Below are 23,184 nucleotides of genomic sequence, written 5' to 3' on the forward strand. Positions count from 1 at the left end.
TCTGTCAAATGTGTGTCACGAATCAAGCCTGCCTATCAGCGCAGTCGACCCCTTATTATAGCACGCCTGCTCCCCTTACTCATCGCTAGCCAGCACTGGGAGTCTGGGCTGCATCATGTTACATCATTACATTTTAGTCATTTAGCAGACGCTCTTATCCAGAGCGACTTAACAGTTAGTGAGTGCATACATGTTTTTTTTTGTTTTTTTCATACTGGCCCCCCGTGGGAATCGAACCCACAACCCTGGCGTTGCAAGCGCCATGCTCTACCAACTGAGCTACACGGGGCCATCATGCTGCACAGAAGTCAACATACTTGAATAATGCGACACGGCATGTGGACATTTTTAAGCGTAATTATTGTTCGCAAAACAATGTCTATACATGCTAGAACACTTTACAATGCAAAAAGATATTGGTAGCTTCCATTTTTCTTGCTAGCTGACAGCTAAAGATAACATCCATTCACTACCCTAGTACTTAGTTTGTGACTATATGCAAACTACAATGCAAAATATGCTAATTTCAAAGCTGATTGCCACCAAAAACATTATTCATTTACTTATTCAGTCTCTCTCACGTCTCTCCCAAAGATGATCAGCGAACTCTGTTAAAGAGAAGGCGCACATTTGTATAAAATAAGCTACTTCTATACAAATGTTGTTGATCAGTACAATAAAATAAGTCCCAGATTGTTTGTCATCTGTAGCCCCATGAAATCAGCCAAAACAAGCTCAATAACTCAATGCATGCACACATTGAATATGCATTCACCTGTATTGTGGATAGGCCTAGGCTAGATATTGATTTACCCAGTTTATCAATAAAGATTTACTATTCAAAAGAAATTACCATTATGTTGTTATGTAGTTAGAATGGTAAAAACAAAGTCACATTTATTGTATAATTGATTAATTAATGTATACATGGCGGACTCTCAAAATTTTTTATGTAAAAATTTTTTTATGTAATGATATTGAACTCAAAAGATGCCCAACGATTGAACAGGGCAGTAGCTGAGTTTATCTGTCTGGATCAAGTGCCATTCTGTGACTTGCTAATATGGCTTCTTTTTTTGCAGTGGTATCGTTTTGGTATCGAGTATCGAGTATTGTGATACTAAACCTGGTATTGAAGTCAAAATTCTGGTATCGTGACAACACTAGTACTCTCTATTGCTGCTTTTCAACTGTAACGCCAGTGTTATACTAGTGTATACACCCTGATGTTATAGGAAATTGTGTTTCTTTAGGTGTAGCAAAGGCTCTCATTTTTCTTAGACTTATTAGTTAACTGTTCCTTTAATCACACTTTTTGTTAACTGTCTCTTTAATTGCAGGCACCTCTGAGCCATAGAGATGTATAGAGATTGCAACGTATCAGACCTCAATGGCGCTGCCCATGTTAAACACGCTTTTTGGCACTAGAGACCTCTATACAGCTCTATGCTCTGAGCACACCTGCAACCAATTTCACTTGTTAAATACCTGAGTTCCTTTGTCTTTCAGTTCAGTGCCAAACAATCCAAGCAGTAGTACAAAACCAACATTTATCCTTTCATTTCTGTTATCTGTGAGTCCAATACCCAAACGTAAGCAACCCCAATATTTTTTACATTATTTTCATGTTTCAATTGATCTGCATTTAAAGATGCACTGTTGTTTATTAGCGGTAGGATGTTGTGTCGCATATTGATAGAAATGTTTGCATATTGAAAGGATCTAATTTATACCTTCGTAATGAATATTTATTTTACTGCTTTGGAGAAATTATGATATTTATGATTGACTACTGGCTCAGATTGTGAAAAATAATGTTTATGATGTAAAATATGCTGATGCAAATGTTTTTTGTTTACTTTTAGCACAAGTCAATGGAAATTTAGATGGATTATGTTTGATTTGGAGGAAATAAAACGGGAGCACAGACTCTAAAACGGAACCTCAAGTCTCTCTCCTTATCCTCTAACCCGGAACCCCTGAATCACCTACCTCACCAAGTGCATTCAAAATAGGCGATTTTCCTTAACACATTGCTAGGGCTGACAGTGACGACTTGTGAAGAGCAGAATCAACAACCTCTGCATAATCAAAAGTTGCTTTGTTTGGTGTTAACCGTCAAAGGTGTAAACCCATGTTCACAGTTAGCTATTGTTATGCAAATGCCACCCCAGCGGCCTTGCCCCCAAGTTAGAGCAGGTTCTCCGGCGCCATGGCCCATATGGCTTAGCGCAGTGTGTTGAATAGATTCCATGATCCGGACATGAGTGAGTGCTCGGCCCGTTCTCGACACTGTGCACCCGTATGTGCGCTGAAACCTTGTGATGTATAGCACCTGGTGAATTGGCATGAAAAGAAAACACTCTACGTACGCAGATTTAAAGCCCATTTCTCTGACCATATGTTAGGGCTGTGTTTCAAGCGCTTCCATTACACCTCAGCTTACTTCCCAAATGGATTTTAAGTGGATTAAAACCTCCTGATGGTCACCCATCCCCTCTCACTATAAGGTTCTGCTGCCCGGGAATGGTGTTTGTCTGTTTATCATGAGACTACAATGCTATGGAAGAACAGGGAACACACATACTAACCCATCCCCCATTCCATGTGAGCACGCACACATACACGCCTCATGGGTGATCTTACCCGGGATCTCTGCATGGGGTTGTCAAAGTCTGTTCCCTCGGGGGCCAAGCACAGCCATCCGCCATAAATAGGTTTGGCCTGTAAAACAGAGCAATTTAGACAATCATTAAAAATGGGGGGGAGGGGGAAGCACTGAGAAAGGAGGGGTGAATGAAAGGAGAGAGCACATTGTGGTCCAGATGTTCCTACAGACCCTCTCAATGAGGCAGTTTTGAAACCACACAAAACCAGTTAGCAAGCCTGTCGGCGTAATTAGCAACGTTTGATATACACGATTGCCTTGCGTTCAAATTACATAAATGAAGCTTTGTGTGAATGACAACAGCGCCTGCCTATCAACCTACATTCACCTCATGGAAGTTGTTTGAGCCAAAAACCTGCTTGTTTCCAATGAAAACACAGAAGTTCAAAAGATGTGGAAATGTATAAACATGGAGTAGAGCTCCCACAGGGTGAGGGGGAGGCTGTTTAAAATGGCTGCTCTTTGCACTCTACTAAAACGTATTTGTCTTTGTCTCCAACTTTTACTGTTAAACATTACCAAGAAGCAGCTGTCAGCCCTGTTTTGCTATATAAAAAAAAATCCCCTCCAACCTTTTTTCTTTACCTCAAAATCCAGGCTAGCGTCTTACCTGCAGTAGAGGAGTATACGATTATTAGTCTGGGTATTGGCCCTGGCTGTCGCTAGCTAGCCCGTGTCCCTGCATGTCTGTCATAAATCCATCCATATATGCCTTATTTCAGCTTGCATAAACTGACTGCCTAATGTGCCTATAGACTGATTTAATCGTTTACTTTTAACAGGTGATGGGTGATTGAGGAGATAAACGTGGCATGACCTAGTCCTAAGAAATCTGATAAGAGTCTGGCATTTTGGCAGTAATTATGACTGATGATTTTACTTGATGATTAGCTGATTATCTGCAGCGCTGAAGTCAAGGCATAGGCTACGATCCAAAATGGATGTTTCCTGTCCTCAGATCTTATATGGGCAATGTTATCAATAAATGAGCCCATATCACACAGGTTGTGCTATAATGCATAACCCCTTTCTCCATTCTTCTCTCTTTCAAAACATCCAAAGAGAGAGCGAGACAGACAGCAGCAGAGAGAAAGAGACCGAGTGAGCAAGAAAGAGCTGGACAGGAGAGAATGAGCGAGACAGACAAGGAGAGGCAGTGTAAGCGAGCAGCTGTGGCCTGTAGCAATGTTGGTGGGCTGAGGAGCCAGGAGACCTGGAGAGGAGGGACACACCCTTGCACCCTTTCTCCCTCCAATCTTCCTTCACACACACAGGCCTCACTTCCTCTAAAGTGGTCCTCCCGTGACCTTGCCCTCCCCCCTCAGCTCTCTCCAACAGACCTACCTTCCCCCTCCATTCCAGCCCTCCAAGGCAAGGCCTCCCACCGGCAGTGAGGTTAACCCATAGAGATAGATAGAGGACTCTAGTGGCTAAAAGTCTGTTTTAGCATGGGTAGCGCTATTGAGGATTTTCACAATTTTTAAGTAGAAAACTGGGTGGGACTTACTATGGGTTAAGGAAGGATCACATCATTCCATCCAGGTCATCAGGAGGGATCAGCCAATGAATTATACTTGTGAGAAAACATTCCATAACTGCAGGTGGCAGTAAATCGCCAACCTTGGCTTTATACCTGTTCAAACAACACACTCCAAGTGGCAGTATGCAGCCTTTCAGTTTGTTTACCAACTCATAGAAGAAGTAGAAGAAAATTGACTACTTCAAAATGGAGATGGCCTTAATGGTGCTGCTCATACTCTCACAGATGCCATAATGGTACAGATACAATGTTGTGTCCTCTAATGATCTCGTGTTAACCCTTCATTGCCTCCCCAGTACAGTCCAGGGAGGCCTGGACGCGCCGCTCTCCTCCACTCATTTAGGAGCCAAGCCAAAAGGTCCATTCAAATGTACGGTAGACCCATCTAAAAGTCCACCTTACTCCTGCTAGCCAAGTAAAACCATTGCAGAGCCTTGAGCTGAAATAAAAGATCCCTGAAATTTTCGTTATGCACAAAAAGCATATTTCTCTCAGATGATGTGCACAAATGTTTACATCTCTGTTAGTGAGCATTTCTCCTTTGCTAAGATAATCCATCCATCCACCTGACAGGTGTGGCATATCAAGAAGCTGATTAAACAGCATGATCATTACACTGGTGCACCTTGTGCTGGGAACAATAAAAGGCTACTCAAATGCAGTTGTCACATAACACAATGCCACAGATGTCTCAAGTTGAGGGAGCGTGCGATTTGCATGCTGACTGCAGGAATGTCCACCAGAGCTGTTGCCAGATAATTTAATGTTAATTTCTCTACCATAAGCCGCCTCCAATGTCGTTTTAGAGAATTTGGCAGTACGTCCAACTGGCCTCATAACCGCAGACCATGTGTATGGCGTCGTGGTTTGCTGATGTCATCGTTGCAAACGTATTACCCCATGGTGGCGGTGGGGGTATGGTATAGGCAGGCATAAGCTACAGACAACGAACACAACTGCATTTTATCGATGGCAATTTTAATGCACAGAGATGCCATGACGAGATCCTGAGGCCCATTGCTGTGCCATTCATCTGCCGCCATCACCTAATGTTTCAACATGATAATGTACGGCCCCATGTCGCAAGGATCTGTGCACAATTCCTGGAAGCTGAAAATGTCCCAGTTCTTCCAGGGCCTGCATACACACCCGACATGTCACCCATTGATAATGTTTGGAATGCTCTGGATCGATGTGTACGACAGCGTATTCCAGTTCCTCCCAATAATCAGCAACTTCGCACAGCCATTGAAGAGGAGTGGGACAACATTCTACAGGCCACAATCAACAGCCTGATCAACGCTATGTGAAGGAGATGTGTGGCGCTGCATGAGGAAAATAGTGGTCACACCAGATACTGCCTGGTTTTCTGATCCATGCCCCTACTTTTTTTTTTAAGCACCTGTGCCCAACAGATGCATATCTGTATTCCCAGTCGTGCAGTCCATAGGTTAGGGCCTAATTTATTTATTTCAATATACTGATTTCCTTATATGAACTGTAGCTCAGTAAAATATTTGAAATTGTTGCATGTTGTTTATTTTTGTTCAGTATAGATAGAACTGGAACTTATAGGTCTAACATACATGATTCTGGACCATGTGGAATTGAGATCTATGTACGTGCATTTGAGAACTCTGGGCTCCACTGGTGAGAGTAACCCGTGGGAAACTCTGTTCTAGTTTCAATCCCAACCCCGCACTTTCTTTCACAAGCTCTTCCTCTCCTCCCTCCCTTAAATCTCTCCATACCCCTGCCTCCTACCATCTCTCCCTGAGTGTTCTCTTCTCTCTCCTTTCCTCTATACTCCCATCATCTCCCTGTGCCCCACTACATCTCTCAAACTGTTCTCTCACCCACCACCCTCTCTCTCGTCCCTCAGTCTGTCTGTACTTCCATCATATCCTTGCCTCCCACTCTCTCCCTCCCACCTTCTATCCTGAATGGGTTCTCCATCTCGCCGATGCCTCAGGAACTACAAAGCAGCGTAGCTCAGCAATAGCCTCGATCCAGAAAAACACCTTTGAAACTATCGTCCTCTCCCAACAGAACGTAAAAACTGCTCTCTGGCAAACACCACAGTGTTTCCCCTTTATTCATTTAGCAGGGTCGCACCACCACTGCTAAATTGTTCCCGCCACAACAAGAAACTTTCAGTATAAACTTAAATGACTAAAACCAGACAAAGTATGTAGAAAATATAACTGACCTATACATTTTTTAAATAATATGATCTTTGAGAACTAGAAATCACCAAAACAAAAGCTAGACAGTCAGGGAGAATAGACCATTCTAAAAACGTCTAATTTAGGAGTATTTTTTTGCATGGCTGGATTACTGACGGGGCACGCAGGGCACATGCCCGGGGGGCCCCATTGGTTTTATTATGTTTGAGCATAAGAACACAGAATTAGCCATGGCAAAATGCGTTGGATTGCAGGAAATTAGCTTTCACGCTGCATAAAAATGTCTCAGCTCCACAGAAAAATTTATGGAATTGCAGGAAATTAGCTGAAAAACAACATTTCTCTATGTTGCCAATTCCAGGCCGATTTATGCCAAGCCAAAGGCCCAACCACGCCCCCGACAATGCCACCACCTAAGCCCCTTTTTGATCCAGAAAAACCTTGCCTGACCCCACCAACACCCCCCCTTCCGCGACCGTTGCCACCGCTGCTGGAAAAATGCTAGGGGAAACACTGCAGCACCATAATGAGCGCCTCTAGGAGCCATCCAGTGTTTAAACTGCATTAAGATGCACCATTGAAGCACCCTGACTGGGTTATTAAGTTTATCTACTAACCAGAGGAATATGAGAGAGCAGATAGGCTACATTCTTCAGTGTTGTTTACATTTTCCTGTCCAAAATGGCAGTCAATGTCATGACTAGTTCCTTGGATAGATTTGGGCTAGAAACTTATTTTAAAGGGTCGTTTTATTTTATGAGATTAGAGCTAGCTAGCTGTAGAGTATTGTTTACATTATCAGGTTAAGACTCCCCTGGTACGAGACCAACTAATTTCTAGCCCTATATGGATAGAGCAGCGGATAGAAGCATCTCTGGTTCCACTGGTGATGCCATAAAGGCCCTGGGAGAGAGCAAGGCTGGGTCTCAGGAGGATTAAAGAAGTGATGTAATCGCTTCAAGATTCTAGTCCTGACTCAGGAGGCTGGGTCTGAAGGGGTTAACCCCGCAGTAATCACAAGCAGGCTGTCACACACACACAAGCAGAGAAACGCAAACACACACACACTTTCTCACTCATACACTACACAAGCAGAGAAACACACACATTCTCACTAATACACAAGCAGAGAAACACACACACACACAATCTTTGTGGAGGAGAGGATGCTCGCTGGCATTGCTGTTCTTGAGCCATGTTCAAGGGCCCATCTGGACCTCAGCGCATGGGATCAATTACAGGATACAACAGAGACTAGCTAACGATCTCAGAGAGAGAAATCTGGGTGGAAAAGTCTAAGTGCCTTCCCCTCCTCATCTCCTGTTCTTCATCTGCAATGATCTAACAAGATTGGACAGGACCCATGATGGGTCAGCTGATTCCTCCTTTTGGGAGGATGGTGTTATTTGCCAGTAATAAATGTTATGTCTAACCTGAAGCTGGTCAAAAACCTCCCTTATCCGATGAATCTATCCAAATCTAATGTTAATTTGTGGCTTTGAACCAGGGTCCTATTATTACAGCTGATTCCTCATATTGAACCACTGGTTGATTGTGAGACCACGCCTTAGTTTGTCAGACTGAAGCAGGGTATACAGTGTGTGTATATAAATAATACACCATTAGTTACTCTCTAAAGGAGTCGGTCTTCAACAAATGGTCACTGAATGAGGACACAGACAGAATGACACACACGCTGAGCTATAATCACAGTAGACACTTAGATGCCCAATTATCCAATTAATAGACTTGAGGATGGCAAAGTAGACAGCATGAAATGACAACATTGTGTCAGTTACAAAATGCTTTAGAATGCTAACTGGAAGTTTGACTAGGTAGCTGGCTACAATGTTGCCAACATTCGACTGTTACACAACTTGGCAGCAACAGCAAGCTCGAGACGACCAAATGATTACATTGTAGCTAGATTAGCAGAGTTCACATGTTACAAGTACCTATGCGACAATGTGGCTACATCATCACAATAACAATTATTTACCTGATTCAGATCTTGATCGGTCAAGAGATGCAACTCCCGAGGTTTGAAGCAGTTCTGACATTTACTTTTATTAAAAATGTTCGCCTGGAATTTTCTGCAAGGGTTCTCTTTCGCTGTAGACATTGTATATCGCCTCCGTTCACCGTAAATGCAAATTAGTTACAAATTGACAACAGAATGGATAATCCCGTTCTCTACGTTTCTTTCATTCAATTTGGAACAACGGCCCAGCAAATCTAATGCATGATGTTCCAAATAACTACATAGGCTAACTAGTGGTCTTGAGTTTAACACACACACACCAAATTCAAGGTTTCTATTGTTTTGTTGTACTCAATTTATATGATCCAATATATGACTGCTAGTCATCAAGATAGCGAGACACCATTCTTCTGCGTTATTCAGTCCATGGCCTGTCCTTCATTCACAAAGTCGAACGAGTAGCTAAGCGATTAACAAACTAGCTAGCTGGGTTTTGTTGTAATAATTTATGTTATTGTGCAAACTGCGAAAACAGCAATTGCACATAATAACATACTCCCATTTGAAGGAAAATCGCAAAAGTGGAGGTAGCTGGCTAGCAAGAGCTAGCTAGCTACAATCGTAGCTAGCGGTTGCTCTTTGCTAAATCTACCAACACTGCTTCTTCGCTGGCTAGTAGGTAAGCTAGCGAGCTAGAAATCCTCTCGCCTAGCTGTTTAGCTAGGGTTAAAAAGGTCCAGACTACAAATGTCCTGCGAAATTCACTCCCCGTTCACACATAGTAAGCGGACAACGCGCCTCTTGCAGAATCATTGAAGCATCAACGAGTTTTTCGGCTTTGTTTCCATAACCAGCTCGGCTAGCTGCGCCCTTGGTTTATTTTCTTCCTTTTTTCGGCCGAATTCTTTCCCAGTGGAGAGAGGTAGCGAGCTCACAGATTTGTTGAGCATTGTGAATTTACTGACATTTAGGTCACGTGATCATACGGTAAAATGTCAAAATAAAAGTCCCACTGAAATTGTTTTACTTGACTTTTACAGGACCTTTTTCTGATTTTAAATCACAAAGATTATAGTTTGAAGTGACTTAAACATACATTTATTGAAAAAACAAGCAACATTATTGAAATCAATTAACAAATATCGATTTACTGTATAATATAAAACATTTAACCATAAATTATAATGATACAACAATACCAACACCGTTGCTGGAAGTATTAATGTTTTTAAACCACTGTCAACTCTTAACAGAACAGGATTTAAACATGTTTTGAAGAAAACATTTTCACATTGGCCCCGTTGGAGAGGTCTTTCTTTCAGGGCCACAGTGTGGCCCACATTTCTGTCCACAACTTTTAAATCAGGTAACAATGAAATAGATAAATGTGCTGTCTGTCCAATTGATGTAAACATTCCACACAAATATTCATTTGAAATATTCACAGTGTAGGTCTGTTGTTTTAACAGTGTAATAATAATGTATAATTTTTTACGTATCTATAACAATCAATAACTGTGATAACAGTCTATAGCAGTGTAACATAACTATTCATAACAATGTACAGCACATCTACCAATGCACGGATGCGTTTCAAGAGCATAAACTATTTTGTTTCTGAATCCTCAGACCCCTGACTGGGAGCAGCATGGGGGACACTGCCATCTAGTGGAATGGGAATTAAATTATTATTCCAGATATTATTTAATGAAGAATAAAGCCTTTTCAATCGTTAATTCCCTTTCAACACATTACTATTTATCATTGTTGTTTAATTCACATTTCGATGTCCCCTTATTAACATAACGTTAATTACGTTTTTGAACATGCACTGATTGCATATTTTATTTCACTTACCCACCTTGGCAGAGTACCTATTTACAAATAACCATTAGAACTCAAAAATAAGCCTCAATACTTACCAAAATAGCATCAAAAGGAGAGGGTAGGATCAGATAAACAGAACGCATCTTGAAACACGCTAAATATACTACGATTTGTGATCTTGTGCTCAAGTAAAGGGAATACTTTTATTTTGAAGCTTTTTGCCCGATTAGGGACTCGTTAGGGGCGGTCCACACCAAGGACGATAACTTTATCGATAACTATAATGATTTTTTAAAATGTCGTTCTAATTCAAGTGAACAGCAGTGTTCACACTACAACGCTAACTACAAAAAGAGTGGAGAACAATAACTAGAGCTATCATTTGGATCACTTTCAGAGCGCATTTTTCCCCAGCCCCTCCAACCATAAAACATTGACAATCAATCAAAAACTCGTTCTATTGAAGCATTCTTGGTTCTAGGTGCTGCAAGGCTGCTTGGAGAGGAGAGAAGGCAGAGCGCACTGTGGTAAGCTTGCCTGAATAACTGGGCATGTGTGAGCATACTGGTGGCCACATTAATTATAGGACACTTGGGAGAATGATGATCCACGAAAAAACAGTTCATGAGAAGGCCATATTTTCGATGGTAGGTCTATCTGTTAAGGCCAATATATCCTGACAAAATACACACTATGACAGACCTGCTAATGTGCCTTTCTGGACCTTGTAAACTGTCGAGAAAATACCCATTGTTGATCCAAATGGTTGCCTAGGCTAGATTATTATTGTTTTGGAATTAAACATGCATTGAAAACCAGTGGCAGTCAGTCCCTTTTAAGATGAGGGAGGACGATTTGTTTTTCATGAGCATGGCCTTATTTCTATTACAGCCTATTGGATGACTGTCATTCATATTCCATTCACCCAGTTCAAATGTAAAAGTGATAGGTTTAGGCTACTACATGATACTCTAATTTTCCATATACCCATCATGAGGTTGATACAACCTAGCCTATGAATGAAAGTTTACAACGTAGGTGCACACAGGTCGAGAGAAATTTGAGGTGACAGTGACACATGGACAGACAGTAACACATTCAATACCGCCTTGCACACTCTTGCCTGTGTGTAGCTGATATAGGGTGTAAACATTAGTCCAACATTTGCAAACGAGACTTTCGATTGGACTAATTCAGGTATGTTTATCCCTGTTTTGTTCAGTTTGCTTCCGTTTAAGAAACGTTTTTCAACAGAATCGGTGGAATGAATACACCCCTGATCACGTGCAAACACAGTTCACTTTCATAGCAGCCACATTGTATTCCTTCTCACATCTATGCGCTCCCCTCCTCTCACCTTTTCCCTTCGCTTGTGGACTTCAATGCACAACACATCAGCTGTTTGTGACCAGGCAAAAAAAACTTTCCAAACCAAACCATATCATAACCGCTTAGTGGTCATTAAAATGGCATATTCGCTGCAATTTAGGCCTACAGCCTAGACTAGAATTCTTTACTCACTAGAAGAAGAAAAATGCATTATTGCATTGTGTTGTTATAGCCTAGGTATGATCATTCTTGTCCCTAAAAAGCTAATCAATTGGGGAGATTTTCGAGCTGCATGCTTGTGGGAACTGGGACCGCAGCCTGGGGATCACACTATCCTAGGCTGCCTGTAATTTCATAATCTGATTAAAAATATTTATATTTCACTGTGTAAATTCATTGGGTATAAGCTATTCACTGCAGTATTATGCCTACATATATATAATTTGATTACTATTTTGTTGATGAGAATTTGTGGAATTTGGAAATGCAAACTTGTGTATTTGAGTTTTAAAAATGCTTCTAAAGTTTGTAATTTCCACTTTGAAATTTCAGACTTGATTTGCCCTAAAGAAAAATGTATCAACCCTTACAAAAATGTCCATTCATTATAATCCACATAATAATTAACATTTCCTTTTGCTGTAGGATTATTTTCCTGCTGTAGCAAACTGGCTCAAATTAAGATCCTACATCTGTAATATTTAGCTAATGAATTGGTTGCAAATGCTTCTAACTTCAAGGTTCTCTATGCACAATTACGCACCTGGCCTCCGCTGCCTCTCAGCTACAGCTATGCTATCCTCTCATCTACTACTAGCCTATCGAGGATAAATTCCAGCTTGCTCTTGCATGCTGAATGTAAAACATGGGAGTTTGAAAGGAGAGCGCAAGAGCGCGCGATGGTGTGAACAAAATACACCATATATGAGTAGCCTGCTAATGTAACTTTCTGGGCCTTGTAAACTGTTGAGAATAGGCCCATAACTGATCCAAATGGTTGCATAATCATGCCTAGGCTGTATGCAGTTATTTCGGCATGAAGCGTTCAAAGCAGGATGTTTGAACGGTTATTCAAATTATACTACATCACTGCAGTTTACAGCCCTAAATAAAAATGGTGTACTCTTGATAACAATAATACATTCCTCACTGCACTGTGTTGATGTAGCCTAGGTAAAATAATTTTCATGTCTAAAAACGTAGGCCTAATCTATAATGGAGCTTTGCGTGTCCGGGACTGCAGAGCGCATTCATAGGGGAATGCACAGATCTGCCATTTCATAATCTGTTAACTTTTTTTCTTGCACTTTGACTGGTAAATATTTATAGCCCTACTATTTAGCTAATGAATGGCCTAATATCTCGCTAATATTTAGCTTCTTACTTCGGCTGCACATCTGTAGCCACTCTCTTCCAGCTGTTCCCGTGCGCAAAAGGCTATGGGCTATGCAAGCCTTTCCACTATTCCTCATGAAATCCCAGGAAAAGCTATAGCCTACAAAAGCTATAGGACATTTATTTTTAGCCTTTTTTATACTAGACCTAACAGCCTTTTCGTGGAGCGAAGCAGGCTTGCTCTTGCTAACTGTTGAATGTAAAATAGGCCAGGCCAAATGAACTGTCACGGAAAGTTAAGGAGAGAGAGTGCGTTGGTGTGATCACTTTGGCCAGTGATGATAACATTGTTGCACTGATGCTTGCAAATGGTTGCACAGGACAGACAGAGAGATGAGCACAGACAAAAAGAAGATCCAAATGAATTGACATGTGAAAAATGGAAATCCCTTGCAACAAGGCAAGCAATGACATGATGTAAAGGATGTGCAGGCTAAAAAGCGTTTGTTGTCGAATTGCTACATTTAAATATGAGTTTCTATATAATATTTCATTACATGTACATTTAAGTATTATTTGCAGTTGTCACTATGACAATGAACACACGCTGAGGCACTGAATGGCTTGTGTTACCACCTTATTATTAAGCCTACAGCATGCAGTAGGATGCGTTGATCCGTTGATTGCAAGTGTACTGCAGAACGATGAATGACAAACGTCCGATGGTGTGGATGCTCGCAAACATTTATAGTTGTGTATAATTTATCGTTATAGTTGGAATGAGATGTTAGACGAGCAGGTGTCCACATACTTTTGATGTAGTGTATGTGTATATAAGGCAGAAATATATGTCACATATATGAAATTATTGTATATTTCAACATATATGTGACATATATACAGTGGGGGAAAAAAGTATTTAGTCAGCCACCAATTGTGCAAGTTCTCCCACTTAAAAAGATGAGAGAGGCCTGTAATTTTCATCATAGGTACACGTCAACTATGACAGACAAATTGAGAGAAAAAAATCCAGAAAATCACATTGTAGGATTTTTTATGAATTTATTTGCAAATTATGGTGGAAAATAAGTATTTGGTCACCTACAAACAAGCAAGATTTCTGGCTCTCACAGACCTGTAACTTCTTCTTTAAGAGGCTCCTCTGTCCTCCACTCGTTACCTGTATTAATGGCACCTGTTTGAACTTGTTATCACTATAAAAGACACCTGTCCACAACCTCAAACAGTCACACTCCAAACTCCACTATGGCCAAGACCAAAGAGCTGTCAAAGGACACCAGAAACAAAATTGTAGACCTGCACCAGGCTGGGAAGACTGAATCTGCAATAGGTAAGCAGCTTGGTTTGAAGAAATCAACTGTGGGAGCAATTATTAGGAAATGGAAGACATACAAGACCACTGATAATCTCCCTTGATCTGGGGCTCCACGCAAGATCTCACCCCGTGGGGTCAAAATGATCACAAGAACGGTGAGCAAAAATCCCAGAACCACACGGGGGGACCTAGTGAATGACCTGCAGAGAGCTGGGACCAAAGTAACAAAGCCTACCATCAGTAACACATTACGCCGCCAGGGACTCAAATCCTGCAGTGCCAGACGTCCCCCTGCTTAAGCCAGTACATGTCCAGGCCCGTCTGAAGTTTGCTAGAGTGCATTTGGATGATCCAGAAGAGGATTGGGAGAATATCATATGGTCAGATGAAACCAAAATAGAACTTTTTGGTAAAAACTCAACTCGTCGTGTTTGGAGGACAAAGAATGCTGAGTTGCATCCAAAGAACACCATACCTACTGTGAAGCATGGGGGTGGAAACATCATGCTTTGGGGCTGTTTTTCTGCAAAGGGACCAGGACGACTGATCCGTGTAAAGGAAAGAATGAATGGGGCCATGTATCGTGAGATTTTGAGTGAAAACCTCCTTCCATCAGCAAGGGCATTGAAGATGAAACGTGGCTGGGTCTTTCAGCATGACAATGATCCCAAACACACCGCCCGGGCAACGAAGGAGTGGCTTCGTAAGAAGCATTTCAAGATCCTGGAGTGGCCTAGCCAGTCTCCAGATCTCAATCCCATAGAAAATATTTGGAGGGAGTTGAAAGTCCATGTTGCCCAGCGACAGCCCCAAAACATCACTGCTCTAGAGGAGATCTGCATGGAGGAATGGGCCAAAATACCAGCAACAGTGTGTGAAAACCTTGTGAAGACTTACAGAAAACGTTTGACCTGTGTCATTGCCAACAAAGGGTATATAATAAAGTATTGAGAAACTTTTGTTATTGACCAAATACTTATTTTCCACCATAATCTGCAAATAAATTCATAAAAAATCCTACAATGTGATTTTCTGGAAATTCTTTTCTCATTTTGTCTGTCATAGTTGACGTGTACCTATGATGACAATTACAGGCCTCTCTCATCTTTTTAAGTGGGAGAACTTGCACAATTGGTGGCTGACTAAATACTTTTTTCCCCCACTGTATATATATATATATATATATATATATATATATATATATATATATATATATAACATAATAGATATGAATATGAGGAACTACTCTGATGAGCTGCTTGTGTATTCCACTGACCACATCATAGACCCACCAGCGTGGTCAGTCAGTCAGTCAGTCAGTTAGTCAGTAAGTTCGAAAGTTAGTCCGTTAGTCAGTCAGTTAGTCAGTTCGAAAGTTAGTCAGTTAGTCAGTCAGTCAGTCAGTTAGTTAGTTAGTTAGTTAGTTAGTTAGTCAGCCAGTTAGTCGGTTAGTCAGTCAGTCAGTCAGTTCGAAAGTTAGTCAGTCAGTTAGTCAGTCAGTCAGTCAGTCAGTCAGTTCGAAAGTTAGTCCTCCAGTTAGTCAGTAAGTCAGTCAGTTAGTCAGTCAGTTAGTTAGTTAGTTAGTTAGTCATCCAGTTAGTCAGTCAGTCAGTCAGTTAGTCAGTCAGTTAGTTAGTTAGTCAGTCAGTCAGTTAGTTAGTTAGTTAGTTAGTTAGTCAGTCAGTCAGTTAGTTAGTCAGCCAGTTAGTCGGTTAGTCAGTCAGTTAGTCAGTCAGTTAGTCAGTCAGTTAGTCAATCAGTTAGTCAGTCAGTCAGTCAGTCAGTTAGTTAGTCAGCCGGTTAGTCAGTCAGTTAGTCAGTTAGTCAGTCAGTCAGTCAGTCAGTTAGTCAGTCAGTCAGTTAGTTAGTCAGCCAGTTAGTCGGTTAGTCAGTCAGTTAGTCAGTCAGTTAGTCAGTCAGTTAGTCAATCAGTTAGTCAGTCAGTTAGTCAGTCAGTCAGTCAGTCAGTTAGTCAGTCAGTCAGTCAGTTAGTCAGTTAGTCAGTCAGTTAGTCAGTCAGTCAGTCAGTCAGTCAGTTAGTCAGTCAGTTAGTCAGTTAGTTAGTTAGTCAGTCAGTTAGTCAGTCAGTCAGTCAGTCAGTCAGTTAGTCAGTCAGTCAGTCAGTCAGTCAGCCAGTTTGTCAGTCAGTCAGTCAGTCAGTCAGTCAGTCAGTTAGTCAGTCAGTTAGTCAGTTAGTCAGTCAGTCAGTCAGTTAGTCAGTCAGTTAGTCAGTTAGTTAGTCAGTCAGTTAGTCAGTCAGTCAGTCAGTGAGTCAGTCAGCCAGTTAGTCAGTCAGTCAGTCAGTCAGCCAGTCATCTAGTAGGATAATATAGTCCACTATAGTTAAAATATGGGACCATATAAGACTACCTCAGAGTAATGAAAGTGTAAGGACAAAGACAGGGGATGACAGAGAGGAACATGAGGTATTGAAAACAACACGGGTTGTAGAAAAGGAAAAACATCATTCAATCATGTAAATAAAAAAAAGACTATGATTAGTATCATTAGCATTTTACATGACTATAGACTATGACAGGACTATAGACTACTACAGGACTATAGACTACTACAGGACTATAGACTATGACAGGACTATAGACTACTACAGGACTATAGACTACTACAGGACTATAGACTACTACAGGACTATAGACTACTACAGGACTATAGACTACTACAGGACTATAGACTACTACAGGACTATAGACTATGACAGGACTATAGACTACTACAGGACTATAGACTACTACAGGACTATAGACTATGACAGGACTATAGACTATGACAGGACTATAGACTACTACAGGACTATAGACTACTATAGGACTATAGACTATGACAGGACTATAGACTACTACAGGACTATAGACTACTACAGGACTATAGACTACTACAGGACTATAGACTACTACAGGACTATAGACTACTACAGGACTATAGACTACTACAGGACTATAGACTATGACAGGACTATAGACTACTACAGGACTATAGACTACTACAGGACTATAGACTATGACAGGACTATAGACTATGACAGGACTATAGACTACTACAGGACTATAGACTACGACAGGACTATAGACTACTACAGGACTATAGACTACTACAGGACTATAGACTACTACAGGACTATAGACTATGACAGGACTATAGACTACTACAGGACTATAGACTACTACAGGACTATAGACTACTACAGGACTATAGACTATGACAGGACTATAGACTATGACAGGACTATAGACTACTACAGGACTATAGACTATGACAGGACTATAGACTACTACAGGACTATAGACTACTACAGGACTATAGACTATGACAGGACTATAGACTACTACAGGACTATAGACTACTACAGGACTATAGACTACTACAGGACTATAGACTATGACAGGACTATAGACTACTACAGGACTATAGACTACTACAGGACTATAGACTACTACAGGACTATAGACTACTACAGGACTATAGACTACTACAGGACTATAGACTACTGCAGGACTATAGACTACTACAGGACTATAGACTACTACAGGACTATAGACTACTACAGGACTATAGACTACTGCAGGACTATAGACTACTACAGGACTATAGACTATGACAGGACTATAGACTACTACAGGACTATAGACTACTACAGAACTATAGACTATGACAGGACTATAGACTACTACAGGACTATAGACTATAGACTATGACAGGACTATAGACTATGACAGGACTATAGACTACTACAGGACTATAGACTACTACAGGACTATAGACTACTACAGGACTATAGACTATGACAGGACTATAGACTACTACAGGACTATAGACTATGACAGGACTATAGACTACTACAGGACTATAGACTACTACAGGACTATAGACTACTACAGGACTATAGACTATGACAGGACTATAGACTACTACAGGACTATAGACTACTACAGGACTATAGACTACTACAGGACTATAGACTACTACAGGACTATAGACTATGACAGGACTATAGACTACTACAGGACTATAGACTACTACAGGACTATAGACTATGACAGGACTATAGACTACTACAGGACTATAGACTACTACAGGACTATAGACTATGACAGGACTATAGACTACTACAGGACTATAGACTACTACAGGACTATAGACTATGACAGGACTATAGACTATGACAGGACTATAGACTACTACAGGACTATAGACTACTACAGGACTATAGACTATGACAGGACTATAGACTACTACAGGACTATAGACTACTACAGGACTATAGACTACTACAGGACTATAGACTACTACAGGACTATAGACTATGACAGGACTATAGACTACTACAGGACTATAGACTACTACAGGACTATAGACTACTACAGGACTATAGACTATGACAGGACTATAGACTACTACAGGACTATAGACTACTACAGGACTATAGACTACTACAGGACTATAGACTATGACAGGACTATAGACTACTACAGGACTATAGACTACTACAGGACTATAGACTATGACAGGACTATAGACTACTACAGGACTATAGACTACTACAGGACTATAGACTATGACAGGACTATAGACTACTACAGGACTATAGACTACTACAGGACTATAGACTATGACAGGACTATAGACTACTACAGGACTATAGACTACTACAGGACTATAGACTACTACAGGACTATAGACTATGACAGGACTATAGACTACTACAGGACTATAGACTACTACAGGACTATAGACTATGACAGGACTATAGACTACTACAGGACTATAGACTACTACAGGACTATAGACTACTACAGGACTATAGACTACTACAGGACTATAGACTATGACAGGACTATAGACTACTACAGGACTATAGACTATGACAGGACTATAGACTACTACAGGACTATAGACTACTACAGGACTATAGACTACTACAGGACTATAGACTACTACAGGACTATAGACTACTACAGGACTATAGACTACTACAGGACTATAGACTACTGCAGGACTATAGACTACTACAGGACTATAGACTACTACAGGACTATAGACTACTACAGGACTATAGACTACTGCAGGACTATAGACTACTACAGGACTATAGACTATGACAGGACTATAGACTACTACAGGACTATAGACTACTACAGGACTATAGACTACTACAGGACTATAGACTACTACAGGACTATAGACTATGACAGGACTATAGACTACTACAGAACTATAGACTATGACAGGACTATAGACTATGACAGGCCTATAGACTACTACAGGACTATAGACTACTACAGGACTATAGACTACTACAGGACTATAGACTACTACAGGACTATAGACTATAGACTAGCCAATCGTCTTAAGGCGTCTCCTCTTTTCTGTTTAATCCATGTTCCCTCCCCCCTCCATTCCTCTTATCACCGTTTCCTTATTGCCTTCGCCTACGAGGAGAGAGCGACTAGAGGAAAAAGCACTGTAGCGAATGCAGTGTAATCCTGACCTGTGTTCCACAACTTCCATTAGTCTGTTACAGCCACTGAGGGCAGCCGCAGGCATGGCTACCGCGTCAGACTAGCAGCAGCGGTAGAGACCGCGTCAGACTAGCAGCAGCGGTAGAGACCGCGCCGCGGATCCACTTTCTCTTTCACATTTTACCAGCTACATTCATTATCTATCTGCATGCGCAGTGCAATGTATTTTAAACCCGGGCTTCTACCTATCTATTGTCATAGAGCACAGCCTGCAGTGACCAGTCAGGCAGCGGTACACCAAGGCACCAATCAATAAGACTGGAGAATAGAGAGAAAGGGATATACATAGCTGGCTATAGCCGCTACGAGGAAAAAACGTCGCGGTGAAGGAGGCTGGAATTATGAAGGTATGCCGTTGATACAAATTTGCATTTTGCGACGTTTTAGTTTGAGGCTATTTTGTCATATATTTGCCATAGTTACCATTTCACCATGTATTCAACAAGACGCGTTCTGCTCTATTCAGAACATGCCTACTAGGTTACTTACTGGGTTATCGCTCTCCTGCCATAATGAATCAAGCAAGGTTAGCATATTATGTGGTCCATTTATGTCATAGGCTATTGTGCTCCAATACACTGCATTTGCCTCGCCAGTCAGTCTCGCCGTTTACGAGCTCTTTAACCTGATAGATGTAGGCTGCCGTGGGTCCCCATGCTCTCTGCTGCTAAACGCTCCCCTGTGCCACTAGCTCCTCAGAAGGCTATCCAAATTAACCGTCTGATGTCTTCAACACATCTGGCCAAGAATGACCAAGCATTTATTTACACTAATGATTTACACCCCAGCCAACATAACTCCATGTTGCATTAGCCTGCATCAGCGTATGTGGGCATAGTATTATTGTTTATCTGTTTTGCCCAGAGGCCGTGTGATAGTAAATAGTCTACCTGCTTTGTGATAGTAAATAGTCTACCTGCTTTGTGATAGTAAATAGTCTGCCTGCTTTGTGATAGTAAATAGTCTACCTGCTTTGTGATAGTAAATAGTCTACCTGCTTTGTGATAGTAAATAGTCTGCCTGCCTTGCGATAGTAAATAGTCTGCCTGCTTTGTGATAGTAAATAGTCTGCCTGCCTTGTGATAGTAAATAGTCCGCCTGCCGTGTGATACTAAATAGTCTGCCTGCTTTGTGATAGTAAATAGTCTGCCTGCTTTGTGATAGTAAATAGTCTGCCTGTCTTGTGATAGTAAATAGTCTGCCTGCTTTGTGACAGTAAATAGTCTGCCTGCCTTGTGATAGTAAATAGTCTGCCTGCCTTGTGATAGTAAATAGTCTGCCTGCTTTGTGATAGTAGTCTGCCTGCCTTGTGATAGTAAATAGTCTGCCTTCTTTGTGATAGTAAATAGTCTGCCTGCTTTGTGATAGTAAATAGTCTACCTGCTTTGTGATAGTAAATAGTCTGCCTGCTTTGTGATAGTAAATAGTCTACCTGCCATGTGATAGTAAATAGTCTGCCTGCTTTGTGATAGTAAATAGTCTGCCTGCTTTGTGATAGTAAATAGTCTGCCTGCCGTGTGATAGTAAATAGTCCGCCTGCCTTGTGATAGTAAATAGTCTGCCTGCTTTGTGATAGTAAATAGTCTGCCTGCTTTGTGATAGTAAATAGTCTGCCTGCTTTGTGATAGTAAATAATCTGCCTGCTTTGTGATAGTAAATAGTCTGCCTGCCGTGTGATAGTAAATAGTCCGCCTGCTGTGTGATAGTAAATAGTCTGCCTGCTTTGTGATAGTAAATAGTATGCCTGCTTTGTGATAGTAAATAGTCTGCCTGCTTTGTGATAGTAAATAGTCTGCCTGCCTTGTGATAGTAAATAGTCTGCCTGCTTTGTGATAGTAAATAGTCTGCCTGCTTTGTGATAGTAAATAATCTGCCTGCTTTGTGATAGTAAATAGTCTGCCTGCCGTGTGATAGTAAATAGTCCGCCTGCTGTGTGATAGTAAATAGTCTGCCTGCTTTGTGATAGTAAATAGTATGCCTGCTTTGTGATAGTAAATAGTCTGCCTGCTTTGTGATAGTAAATAGTCTGCCTGCTTTGTGATAGTAAATAGTATGCCTGCCGTGTGATAGTAAATAGTCTGCCTGGTGTGTGATAGTAAATAGTCTGCCTGCTTTGTGATAGTAAATAGTCTGCCTGCTTTGTGATAGTAAATAGTCTGCCTGTGCTGTTTTAGTGGATAGTCAGAATGCTTGTGTGTGTGTGTGTGTGTGTGTGTGTGTGTGTGTGTGTGTGTGTGTGTGTGTGTGTGTGTGTGTGAAAGAGAGAGATAAGTGTGCCTGTGTGTGTCTGTGTGTGAACAACCTGGTCTCAGAGCATTCCGTATTATTCTGTACATAAATCTGAGACACTCAATTTGGTATGATACAGTATGTTACGTTTCGTATGGAATGTATTTATTTGTGGATGTCCATCACCCATTTCGTATGATACAGTTACTAATTAGAATTCGTATTATATGTTACCAACTTGCATCAGGGCTTGACATTAACTTTTTTAGACACTTCTCCTTCAGACTAGTAGGACAGATTTTTTTTACTTGTCCCCCCCCCATAAAAAATTGTCTAACACCACGGGTCAAAAAGTTGACTGAAAATTGGTGTTGTATAATGCGAAGAACCACTTTACAAAATAACATGATCATTACATTGTTATCGCTGGTATTGATCATTACATTGTTATCGCTGGTATTGATCATTACATTGTTATCCCTGGTATTGATCATTACATTGTTATCCCTGGTATTGATCATTACATTGTTATCCCTGGTATTGATCATTACATTGTTATCCCTGGTATTGATCATTACATTGTTATCGCTGGTATTGATCATTACATTGTTATCGCTGGTATTGATCATTACATTGTTATCCCTGGTATTGATCATTACATTGTTATCGCTGGTATTGATCATTACATTGTTATCCCTGGTATTGATCATTACATTGTTATCGCTGGTATTGATCATTACATTGTTATCGCTGGTATTGATCATTACATTGTTATCGCTGGTATTGATCATTACATTGTTATCGCTGGTATTGATCATTACATTGTTATCGCTGGTATTGACAATGGAAGGCTGCTGGTCTCTCATGCCATTTATAATATCTCCTGCCGTTGTGCCGTTGAGCAAGGCACTTAACCTCCCACAAAGTAAAATACTGCACTGATAGGCTACTGTGTGAAACACACGTGGTCCGTCAACCCTCCACCTGGAGAGCTACTGGGTGTGCAGGCTTTTGACCCAACCCTGCTCAAACACACCAGAGTCCGCTTATCAAGGTCCTGTTGAGCAGCTGATTTTGGACAATGTGTTGCGTTTGAGCAGGGGGTGGTGCAAAAGCCCGCACACCCAGCAGCTCTCCTGGAGTATGGTTGGCCACCCTGCAACATTACAATTACAACCAAATAACTTTTTATGTCTTTTTATAAAATAATCCCCTC

At 41.1% G+C, this 23,184-nt stretch overlaps 1 protein-coding gene across 1 annotated transcript in view; it reads right to left on the reverse strand.

The window, feature by feature from the left end:
* Window positions 1–9,306, reverse strand: part of LOC311124366 (myosin phosphatase Rho-interacting protein-like) — a gene marked incomplete at its 3' end in the record, with an annotated part of 34,890 nt that extends 25,584 nt beyond the window's left edge. The window contains exons 1-2 of the mRNA XM_084198529.1: window positions 8,394–9,306; window positions 2,647–2,724 (exon numbers count right to left, since the gene is read on the reverse strand). Coding sequence (XP_084054655.1) covers window positions 2,647–2,724; window positions 8,394–8,516 — 201 coding nt within the window. The remainder of the gene's footprint in view (window positions 1–2,646; window positions 2,725–8,393) is intronic.
* Between the last annotated feature and the right edge of the window lie 13,878 nt (window positions 9,307–23,184).

The sequence above is a fragment of the Coregonus lavaretus genome, assembly GCF_964263955.1.
Source record: "Coregonus lavaretus genome assembly, contig: HAP1_SCAFFOLD_763, whole genome shotgun sequence".
Taxonomy (NCBI): Eukaryota; Metazoa; Chordata; class Actinopteri; order Salmoniformes; family Salmonidae; genus Coregonus; species Coregonus lavaretus.